This window comes from Manihot esculenta, chromosome 10, assembly GCF_001659605.2.
Source record: "Manihot esculenta cultivar AM560-2 chromosome 10, M.esculenta_v8, whole genome shotgun sequence".
Taxonomy (NCBI): Eukaryota; Viridiplantae; Streptophyta; class Magnoliopsida; order Malpighiales; family Euphorbiaceae; genus Manihot; species Manihot esculenta.
In genome coordinates this window covers 26,670,160-26,682,518 of record NC_035170.2, presented here as the reverse complement: position 1 = coordinate 26,682,518, position 12,359 = coordinate 26,670,160, and the positions used below count along the sequence as shown (strand labels likewise).

Sequence of the window (12,359 nt, the reverse complement as noted above, 5' to 3'; positions counted from 1 at the left end):
TCGTCATCTTTCACAAGTTTGGAACCAGGAACAATGAGATTAAGAACAGAATTGCTATCACACATACTAAATTTTTGTAAAATGTCCAGAGCGTATTTCCTCTGATTAATGAAAATTCCTCTTGAGCTTTGTGAAATTTCCAAACCAAGAAAATAGCTCATCTTCCCAAGATCTGTCATATCAAACTCTTGTTTCATGGATTTTTTGAAATTTTCAAACATCATGTCATCATTTCTGGTAAAAATAAAATCATCTACGTACAAACTGACAATCAATACTTTACCATTAGTCTCTCTTTTGACGAACAAAGTGTGTTCATAATCACATTTAGCAAAGCCTTCTTTCAAAAAATAAGCTTCTATTCGACTGTACCAGGCGCATGGCGCCTGTTTTAGCCCGTAAAGAGCCTTCTTCAGCTTATACACCTTCTGTTCAGCTCCCTTCAGCACATACCCACAAGGTTGATCTACAAAGACATTCTCATTTAACTCACCATGTAGAAATGTCGATTTCACGTCCAGCTGATAAATGGGCCACCCTTTTTGAGCTGCAAGTGCCAGGATCAATCGAATCGTCTCCATTCGTGCCACAGGTGCAAATACTTCATTGTAATCTACTCCGTGTTGTTGGGCATAGCCTTTCACGACGAGTCTAGCCTTGTATTTATTCACTTCTCCATTTTCATCAAATTTTGTCTTATAGACCCATTTAACCCCAATTGTTTTTGCTCCCTTTGCTAAATCTATTAATTCCCATGTATCATTCCTTTTAATTGCTGCCATTTCTGCATCCATAGCTTGTTTCCAATTCTCATTTTGTACAGCAATAAATTGTAGTAATTTAAATTTAATAATTTCTATTGTTTAATATTTACTTGAGTTAAAGTATTATAATAATAATTTTACTTTTATTATATTTAATTATTTATATTTATTAACTTTTTATAGTTATTTAAATCGAATAAAATTTTAGTTTGATAATATTTTATATAATTAGTTTTATTAATATTTTGATAATTTTATATTTTTATTTTCAGTTAATATTTTTTATAATAATTTTAATTATTTTTATATATTTATTCTATATAATTATTCATAATAAAATTATATTAGTTATAATTTTATAAAATTATCTAATAAATAAACAATAATATTGTGAGATATTAAAAATTATATTTATTATATTAGAAAATAATAAAAAATAAAAAGATAATATATTAATAGTGATTAAAAAAATAAATTATATTTATTATATATATTAACAATAATATTTATTATATTAAAAAGTAATAAGAAATTAAAATATCATATATTAATAGTGATTAAAAAATATTAAATTATATTTATTGCATATACATATATTAATAGCCCACCCCTCTTCCTTAACCCCCAGATTTGCAGGTACAGGGTAGACTACGAGGTCAGCAAGAGTAAAGTCATGATCATGTAATAGCTAGTGTAGACATGATAAATGTAATATGTTATGTTTAGTACAGTCATGTAAAAGTATGATATGGAAATGTAAAGTAACGATGTTTATGTTTATGAGAGTTTAGAATTGTGCTTGACCATATTATGTTGTTAATCCCACTTTTATATACATGATCTTTATGATTAGGAGACATGATGTTATGTTTTAACCAAGCTTAATGTATGTTATGATACCCCATAGGAGCATTTGATGAGGGCTCCAGTGTGTAGCTATGTTTATGTTATGTGCATCCACAAGTTAAGCTTGGTAAAGGAAAAGAAAAATTTTTACAGGTTTATGTTTATGTATGATCATGTATGGGATTACACAGGTTTACAGGATGTATGTTAGGCTTGCTACGGGTCCCGGCGGCCTTATGCCGATCTGGATCCTAGCGCCGATAGCGGTCCGGTTTTCGGGTCGTTACAAATAGTGATTAAAAAATATTAAATTATATTTATTGCATATACATATAATTATTATTCTATATAGAAATAAAATTAAAAATATATTAATTATAAATATATAAGATTAATTGTGTCACTATGTAAGTTCAATCATGACATTTATCAATTTCTTATAAATTTATTTTAGAGTCTAATTATATATATAAAAATATTTATTATTTATTAATGATAAAAATATAATTAAACAGATAGGTTATAATTTTAGAAAAATAGATATGTATTAATTTTTTATTAATTATTTTAAAGTTATAATTAATTTTTAATTTTAAAATTTTTTAATTATAAATTAATATATTATGTTAAAAATTTGTAGAAAATTAAAAAGTTACCTAATAATAATGATAAGAAATTTAAAAATTATATAAAAATTATAATAATAAAGATAATAAATTGTATTTATTATGAATATATTAATTAAAAATATTATTAGAAGAAGAATTAAAAATATAAATTAATATGCATGATTTCTAATTCTAAAATAAAAAATTTAAAAATTTCAAATATTAATGAAATAGAAAGCCATCCATCAATAAATTTAATTATATTAAAGAAAATGGCGGTTTAGATAAATAGAATCACTTGAATCAATAAATCTCAATATTTTATTTCAAAAAAAAAAATAAATCTCAATATTTAAATAATTTTCATCTAATTTTAACTATCCAAAAAGATTGATTCGTGTGATAAGTTGTACGGCTCCATATAGAGATTATGTATTTATAAAAACTAAAGAAAATTAAAATTAAAGGGAAAATTACTTTTTAGTTCTTGAGGTTTAACGTAATTAACACTTTTATCCCTCTATTTTGGCGACCCAATATTCAAGTCTCTCACTTTCTCTTCTATCCAAATTCGTAGTCCTTCCGTCCAAAATAACCGTTTGGGACACGTGAATTGACAAATTTAACCCTCACTAAAAATCAAAATCACAAAACCCAAACCCAAATGCCTTTTTTTCTTCTTCTTCTTCTTCTTCTTCTTTTTCTTCTTCTTCTTCCTACCATTTCTGCAACTTCTTATTCTTCTTCTTCTTCTTCTTCTTCTTCTTCTTCCTACCCTTTCTGCAACTTCTTCTTCTTCTTCTTCTTCTTCTTTCTTCTTCTTCTTCCTACCCTTTCTGCAACTTCTTCTTCTTCTTCCTACCCTTTCTGCAACTTCTTCTTCTTCTTCTTCTTCTTCTTCTTCTTCTTCTTCTTCTTCTTCTTCTTTTGGGATTTCACATTGAGAGAAGGGTATTTTTGGAAAAAATTACCACATCTCACCTAGGGACTACAAAGTAATTTTCACAAAATTAAACTTTAATAATTTATTGAAAGTTTATAATATTTATTATTAAAATAATTTAATACTATATTTATTATTAAAATAAAAAATAAAATAATTTCTAATAATAAAATATAATAAAACTTTTATAATAATATTAATAATGTATTGTATTAAAAAGTAATAAAAAAATCAAAAAGTTAATAACAATCAGTATAATAAATTATATTTATTATATTAAAAGTAGGAATTAAAAAAAATCATATATTAATAATGATGATAAAAATAATAAATTGTATTTAGTATATAAATTTTATAAATGTATAAAATAATAAAATTTATTATTTTATATTGATAAAAAAAATTAAAAATATATAAAAAAATATAAATTTGTGCATGATATGATTATATAAGATTAATTATGCATTATTATTCGGATGGAATAAATATAATATCAATTAATTAATAATATTGATTATAATTTTTTATAATTTATTTACTATTAAAAATAAAAATAAAATATATTAAAATTTTTATTTTATTATAATTAATATATTAAAAATTTATAAAAAATTAAAAAATCATATACTAATAATAATGATAAAAAATTAAAAGATTATATATATAATTAGAAATCATTTTGGTAAAAAGGCCTCTTTACTACAGTCATGTATATCTCTCAAACAGGTCCGCATCGTTAGGCGGCTATTTAATTTTTCTCAGTGCAAATAAGACTGCGAAAGGACAGAGCCTGCTCGCTTCTCTCCTTGTCCCCTTCTCAGGTCGGCCTCCTTTTTATTGAGTTTGGACTTGCGGACGATTCGACCTGTCATTTATGCTAGATTTTGGATTGAAGCCGCTGGACATGTCTGTCTAGGAATGATTCGAGGTCAAGATCTGATTTGTTTTTTGAATCCTGACTCAATTCAAAAGGTGAGACCCGACAGTTATCAAATATATATATTAAATATAATTTATTATTTTTCATTATTACTGATATATGATTTTTTTATTTTTTAATTTAATAAATGTAATATATTATATTGATTATTATTAACATTTTAAATTCTTACTACTTTATAATATAATATATTATGAATATTATAATAAAAATTTAGAATAAAAATAATATATCATTTTTTTAATTTTAATTATAATATTATTTTTATTATAATATTATGAATATTATTTTTTAATATAATATTTATTATAATATTATAACAAAAATATATTATAATTTAAAATAATATTCATAATATTATTTTTTATTATGAAGAAGATGTCTTACATGATCTCGCTCTATTTATCTCTCTTTTTTTCTGTATATCTCTTTTCTCTTGGATTTAGAATAAAATCATAGTATAATTAGGTAAAAAATGAAAATGTAAATAAGGAATTATGCAGTAATTTATTATAAAAATATTAAATATAGTTAATATTTCTTAACAGAAAAAATACTAATAAAATCTAAACATTAGGTATATTTATTTTACAGTAAATATTTTTTTATTTTTTAACATCTCGAACATTCAAAAAAATTAATCCATAAAATATATTTAAAAAAATCATTTTTTGCATTTTAAAAATATTATTAAGTTATTTATATATAAATTTGGTAATATATTTTATTTTTTAAATTAAAATTAAATAATAAAATATTAATTATTTAAAAAAAAATTTCATAAAATATTTTTCAAGTTATTTTCCGAAATTAAATGTCTGAGGGACGAGTCAATCATTTCTAGTCCAATCAAACTTTTAGATTTAATATATGAAAATTGGCAAAGACTTGGGAACATAGAAAAGAAAAGAAAAGAAATGAAAAGAAAAGAAAAGAAAAGAAGTGAGCAAGAAGAAAAATAAAACTCTAGTGCCTTAATCCAATACAACTTTCTGACAATCAATTTTACCCTTGCAATAATAAGCTGTAATTACTCTGGAATTGGTTTCCCACTCCAAACTGAGACATCAGTAGCCAAACAAAAGTAACAAGCTCTCCACCTTTGCTTAATTGCACGGCATGAGAAGTTGCATTGCAATGACTTGCAGCATACGACAGCATCTCCACCCACACTTGGCTCAGTATCTTCCATTTCTGCTTTCTCAATTTTCTCAGCTCTTTCGCCAGCATACTTGCTGTGAACAATACAGATAAGCTTCCATCTCTTTTCACTTCTGCAGGCTTAAACTCTGTGTTCACTTCAAGAATCAATCTACATGCTTTCTTCAGATTATTTGATCTTATGCCTCTTTTTTTGAAAAATCTTTTAGCATCAGCACATGTATCTTCAAACCTTAGCTTACTGATTCCAGCCACTGCTGCCATCATAGTTGGCTGCATAATTAGAAGATACAGCATGTAATCTGACAGAATCTTACTGAATTCTCTTTCGTTGCTGCAATTGTCAATTCCCTTTTTATCATTACACAAGAGCTCAGTAGCAATGTGCCACATCAAGACACTCTCATCGTATCTGACATCAACAACATAATCCATTAAGTCACTTCCGTTTTTGTCTAAACCATGACTTTGGAGAACCCATTCACCTCTGGCTGAACATATTTTCCTTGCAGTTTCCGGATCTTCAATCAAACGAGATTTCATTTGCAGCTCACCGAATATAAATGCCCAAAGCTCCGGAGTCAGCGGTTTGCTGGACGCATACTTTAACTCATCCAGAAAATCTTTGAGACCCACAAGATCAATGAGTCCTCTCTTCAAACTATTCAGGCATTGGATAACTTTATCAATGCACAAAAATTGAATGACTTTATCAATGCACAAAAACTGAATGACCTTTCTAGAACTAATGTTTATGCATTGACTAGCAATTTTACCAATACCCAGATAGCAGATGACTCTCTGGATGCTGTGCGTCACATTGTGGATTTTCCTTGGACGTTGTTTGAGACAATATCTTATCAAGTTGTAGCCTGGGACAGATTCAGACCAGCTGCGAAAAGGAATGCATGTACGCAGAGTTGTATGTTTGTCTGGTTCACAAACATACATCTTTGGTCTCTTTAGAATGAGGAATTTGCTGAAGAGACGCAACACCCAGTGAATGAGGAATTTGCTGAAGAGACGCAACACCGAGTGAGATCTATCTTCAGGACTCGGCAAGCTCTCCAGAACAGCCACTATTGTCCAGTTAGAGAAAATGGCCATGAGGATGGATACTCCATCGAGTCCTATGGCGCCAAGCAGCAGGGCATAAGTAACCTTGACATCAAACGGATCAAAGCCATGCTTCTTCACATAAAAATGAAAGGTTGCAAGGGCTGCCAAGACTGAACTACAAGAAATGAAGCGTAAAATCATACCCAACATGGAATGCACAACGACCACCTTTGTGTACAGAACATCATAGAGAAAATTGAGCTCAGCTGCTATTACTTTGAAAGCATCTTCTGCAGATATGCTATTGAAGAAATATCGACTCTTATCGCGCTCCTTGAAGCTGTAAATGATATCAACAATGAGTCCTTTGAAGATTTTGAAGTACTTATGAGCCTCCTGAACCACATCAAGATCCTCTAATTTTCTAATGTGGAGGCAAAAATCAGTAGCTTCTCTTTGGTTCTCTGTTTTCACATCTGGGAGTTCCTCTGGGTTCTCTGTTTTCACCTCTGGGAGTTCCTCTGGTTTCTTTGAAGCGGCTGCCTCTGCAAACTTGGGAAAATTGATTCCAGGATCTGGTTTTCTGAGCATAGAAGCTCTGAATTTATCCTTGCTAGCAAGATACAAAGAATAAGTCCGCTCTAAATATTTAATAGTCCCAGCAAGAAACAAGAGAGCAGTTGGGATAATCACCTTGTTCTTGCGAAGATTTCGAAAGAAAACATAACCAGTAGTAGCAACCTGAACAATGAACGCAAGCAGATGCCTAAGCCACAACTGGTTGTCCTCAAGAGCAAATGCAGTGATGGTGTCAGGACCACCAAGATGCAGCAATAGAAAAGGAGCCCAGAAAGCCAAAAGTTGACTGTTCTCAGCAGGGGATACATCATCAGGAGGACTGCTCTTGCCATTGAAGATGAGTCCCACTGCAAAGTTTGCTGTTGCATCTGCAAGCAAGTAACTTGACCATACTAACAAATTCACAAACTTATTTGAAGTCCACTTCCTGGAGGGAGCTAGCCCTATGAGAAGGATCTGCATTGCAAGGCTGAATTGAACAACAACTCTGATATTCCAGTGTTCCCACATATACTTCACACGTTCAGAAATGGAATTAGCCATTTCTTCTCTCTTGGATCGAGCTCAATCCCACCTGTGCTTGAGGATTTGTTAGAACAATTGAATGCTCAAGCTCTGTTGAGTATGAAAGACAACATGTACTATTTAGCAATGAAGTCAACTTTTTGAGGTCGTCTTTTATGTACATATATTTTAAAAGGGAGGCCATTATTTAATTTTTAGATATTAATATTATTTTTTTAATAAGATATTAAATTATTATAAGTTAATATTGTATTTTTATCTGTTAATCATTAATAAAAGGCAATTTACAATAACATCCCTGAGTTTTGACAAAATATGCAACTTAGTCCTTGCTCGTTTAATGAAAAGTAATTTAGTATCCGAATTTAATTATGTTAACAAAATAGTCATTCTACTAAAATTTACTATTAAATTATAATAGTTTAATTTTTAAAATTTCATTTTTATTGACAATTTATTCTCTTTAATTTTAATATTTATTGACAATTCAATACCTTAAAAAATTTATATTTAAAAAATTAAAAGATATAAATGTTAATTTCATTATAATTTAAGGATAGATAAATATTATATTTTGACATTCAATTTAGTAAATCACAATATAAGAATTAAATTGTGTAGTTTTAAAAACAGATTAGAGATTTACTATTTAGTTATTGAATATTGCAATTATTAATAAGTCGGTCTATATTTTTAAAAAATTTATTAAAATATTCTTATTTTTTTATCAACAAAATAGTTATTCCATTTTTTTTTATTAAAAATAGACGAAGAATGAAAAAAAAATATTTAAAATTTAATTTGGCCTCAATGTCAAGGCAAATGAATAAAAAAATGCAATTCTTATATAATTACTATTTAAATTCAAAGCATTATATTATACTTGCTCTTCTTTTCAATTTAATGGCGCTAAACCAGATAATTAATTGCAGCACAATTTTATTTCAATCATATCATTTATATGCTTAAAATAAATTTAATTTTTTTAGAGTTGTGATTTAAAAATTTAAAAAAAAAATTAAATATTATTAAAAATTAATCTAAAATATTTAATTATTATATAATTTATAATTGAAATATATGCAGTAAATTGCATAAGTTTAACTCCCTAACATAAAATCACTTCAATTTCTATTTAAGTAATATAAAAATTCATTTAAACAGTAATAACAGAATTCTAAATTAATTTATTGATTATGGTACTTGTTAAATTATATATATATACATATCATGTATAATATATAATTAATTTTTTAATATTTAAAAAAATAAAAAAAATTATTTAATTGATTTAAATAGTTATTCAATTTTTTTAATATAAATGCTTGTCTCTTATATGCTTGAACAATCGCAAACTGGGTTGGGCAATTGAACAAGCTTCCCCATTTAACTGGGTTGCACTTATATGCTTGTCTCTTATCTGGAACCATTTCATCTCCTATCTCTGTTAACTTTACTTCACTTGCAGTCATAGACCTCAGCTTTAACTCATTCAACTCAAGGTTCCCTGTCTGGCTTGCCAACATCAGCAGCCTGGTATCCATTGATTTGAGCTTTAGCGGCTTGAATGTTGGAAGATTGCCACATGTGTTTAGTGAATTACCCAATTTACGATTCCTGAGACTTGTGAATACTTTCAAAAAAGCACGTTGTTCTGAAATTTTGAGGGGAAGCTGGAAGAAGATAGAAGTTCTTGATTTGACATTGAATCGTTTATACGGAGAACTCCCTGCCTCCCTTGGAAACATGACATCTCTTACTCATCTCAGTCTTTATTGGAATAATATCCAGGGAAGGATTCCAAGTTCAATTGGCAAACTTTGCAACCTGAAGTTTCTTTCCTTGAGGTTTAATAACCTTACAGGAAAGATACCTGATTTCCATGGAGAATCAGTAAACTGCCCTTTTGAAATTCCTTTCCCCAGCTTGCAGATCTTAGTGCTGAGTTCAAACCAGTTGGTTGGTCAACTGCCATATTGGCTTGGTAGCCTTAAAAATCTGGTTGTTCTTGATCTGGAGTACAACTCACTTCAAGGTCCAATCCCTGTTTTAGACAATTTGAAAAAACTAGTTGTGCTCAAGCTTGCTGAAAATGAACTGAATGGTACTCTCCCTGATAGTTTACAGCAACTTTCTGAGCTGTATGAACTGGATGTTTCAAACAATCACTTGACAGGAATAGTTTCTGAATCACATTTCTCAAAGCTAAGCAAATTGAAAGACTTGGATTTGTCTGGAAACTTTTTCATTTTGAATGTCACTTCCTTTTGGGTTCCTCCATTTCAGTTGGAGTCTCTTTACATTAGTTCATGCCTTCTAAATTCATCATTTCCTGTGTGGCTTAAATCCCAAAGCAACATCATTTATCTACATTTCTCAAATGTCAGTGTTTCAGGAATAGTGCCAGATTGGTTTTGGGATATGTCTGCTAATCTAAAAGACTTGAATGCTTCCTTCAACCAATTACAAGGTAAATTACCAAACCCATCAAAATTATCTGCTGATGTTATGGATTTGAGCTCCAACCTCTTTGAAGGGCACATTCCTCTTCCTAGCTTCCCCATATCCTTACTTGATCTTTCAAATAATCAATTTTCTGCTCCTATCCCAAATAGGTTAGGCGAAATCTTAGCAACAACAAGATTCTTGTCTCTTTCAGGAAACCAACTCACTGGTGAGATTCCAATCTCTGTAGGAGAGATGTTGTCAGCTGCAGTCATTGATCTTTCAAGAAACAATTTAAGAGGCAGCATTCCATCCAGTTTAGGAAATTGTTCTTCTCTGGAAGTTCTAGATCTTCAAAAAAACTTATTGTCTGGCAAGATTACAGGATCACTGAGTCAGCTAAATATGCTTCAAACACTTCACCTCAGCAGCAACAAATTGTCAGGAGAAATCCCATCATTTTTTCATAATTGGTCTAGTTTGGAAACTCTGGACCTTGGAGACAACAGGTTGACAGGAAATATCCCACCATGGACAGGCAGTGTTTTCCCGAATCTTAGAATACTTAGCTTGAGGTCAAATGCCTTGTCTGGAGAAATTCCCTCAGAGCTTTCAGATTTAAGCTCACTGCAAATCCTTGACCTGGCAGAAAATGAGTTGAATGGAACTATTCCATCCAGCTTTGTCAATCTCAGAGCAATGGTTCAGATTCAGCGGATAAATCATTACCTATTTTATGGAATGAGCTTCAGGCACTACTATGAAGAAAGCTACAGTGCCAACATAAAAAACCAGCATCAAACATTTAACAAGATCCTCTCCATTCTGACAAGTCTAGACCTTTCTGGAAACAATTTGCATGGACAGATTCCTGAAGAACTGATGAAACTTTTAGGTCTAGCTGTTTTGAACTTGTCAGCTAACCATTTAACTGGTGAAATTCCTGAAAGCATTTCAGAATTGAACCAGTTGCTATCTCTTGATCTCTCAAGCAATAAGCTCTCAGGTCCAATCCCTCCCAGCATTTCTTCATTGTCCTATTTGGGGTACTGGAACTTATCAAACAATAATTTATCTGGTGAAATCCCTTTCCAAGGACACATAACAACTTTTGATGCACCATCTTTTGCTGGAAATCCTGCTCTATGTGGAGCTCCACTTGATGTGAATTGTACAGGCAATGAGTTGGATAATGGAAAAAGGAGAGCTGATGAGGATGACAGTAACAATGGCTTTACTGACCAGTGGCTTTACTTGAGCATTGGATTGGGATTTGCAGCAGGGGTCATAGTACCCTTTCTTGTTTTGGCAATCAGAAGATCTTGGAGCCATGCATACTTCTTGCTTGTGGACAGAACCGTTGAAGAAATATTATCTTTGGCAAGAAAAATTGTCGTGCATTGGAGGAACCATCGCCGTTTCAGGGTTTAGTTTCTTAGTAAACCTTGGATTACAATAGTATTGACATTTAATGGTAATGGAATATGAAAAAGTTATTTTGGTATTCTTATAATTAAAATGTATGGAATTGAATTTTAGATTAATTTTTATTTTTTTTAATTAATATATTTAAAAAATTAATTTTTAATATTAAATTTAATATCAATGCCAAACAAATTTGAAATGAGTCCATCCACCAATAGTTTGATTCAATATGATAATATTTTCATTTGATACACTGAAATAAGTCTATTATGTCTATAATATTGCCTAAAGCAGGCCCTATGCTGACACTCAATAATAGGGTCACGTGATAAGAGTTTGATTAGATAATATTTAGTCTCATCGAGGGAAAAGAAGACCACGACTATCTCAACTACGGGTGAGACTACACAAGAAGTTACTGTTCGAGAACGCAATCCAGCTGATCTCTATTACACTTATAATTGCTGGATTCTATGTCCACTAGTCAGTAATAGTCGAATTTCTAGAGATGTGATAACTGATTCCGACAATATAAATGCAAATAAATACAAAGATTAAAGTATGCAATTCTTATATAATTACTATTTAAGTTCAAAACATTATATTATACATGCTCTTCTCTTCAATTTACTAGCTTGAGTGTTCGAGTTGTTGCCATAAACGCCAACTACCTCACATTTCTTTTTCTTATCTATGATTAATTGTAGTACAACTCCGTTTCAGCTATATCATTTATATGTCTACAACAAGTTTAACTTCGTTTAGAGTTGTGATTCAAAAATTTAAAAAAATTATTTTAAACATTGTTAATGTAATGACCCGGGAACTAGACCGCTACCGGCGCTAGGATTCGGATCGACTTAAGGTCGCCGGATCCCGTAATCACATATATGATCATACGAATAACAAAAACATATCCATCTCATGAACCAAGACTCGACTTGTGTATACATCATTAGGGCTGTGCAATTGGTCGGTTCGGTTCCGAACCGAACCGAACCGAGAAAACCGAAAACCGAAATGTTAGAATTTTAAAAACTGAAAAAATCGATTATGAATATATA

General features: G+C 30.1%; 2 protein-coding genes across 2 annotated transcripts; one reads left to right on the top strand and one right to left on the bottom strand.

Moving 5' to 3' along the window:
• Window positions 1-5,044: 5,044 nt before the first annotated feature.
• LOC110624287 lies at window positions 5,045-7,566 on the bottom strand. Its single transcript, XM_021769393.2, has one exon. The coding sequence runs from the start codon at window positions 7,441-7,443 to the stop codon at window positions 5,107-5,109; it is 2,337 nt and encodes a 778-aa protein (XP_021625085.1). The 5' UTR covers window positions 7,444-7,566; the 3' UTR covers window positions 5,045-5,106.
• A 1,180-nt stretch (window positions 7,567-8,746) lies between these two features.
• Window positions 8,747-11,301, top strand: LOC110624286 (receptor-like protein EIX2). The gene is made up of 2 exons (XM_043960712.1): window positions 8,747-8,789; window positions 8,894-11,301. Exons 1-2 carry the CDS (start codon window positions 8,747-8,749, stop codon window positions 11,299-11,301), a joined length of 2,451 nt encoding a protein of 816 aa, XP_043816647.1.
• The last annotated feature ends 1,058 nt before the right edge of the window (window positions 11,302-12,359 follow it).

Excerpts from the sequence above, each read along its gene's own strand:
- LOC110624286 (XM_043960712.1), top strand. The coding sequence starts at position 8,747 with ATGCTTGTCTCTTATATGCTTGAACAATCGCAAACTGGGTTGG. Across the intron at positions 8,790-8,893 it reads ACAATCGCAAACTGGGTTGG|TCATAGACCTCAGCTTTAAC; the intron begins GCAATTGAACAA and ends CTTCACTTGCAG.
- LOC110624287 (XM_021769393.2), bottom strand. The coding sequence starts at position 7,443 with ATGGCTAATTCCATTTCTGAACGTGTGAAGTATATGTGGGAACACTGG.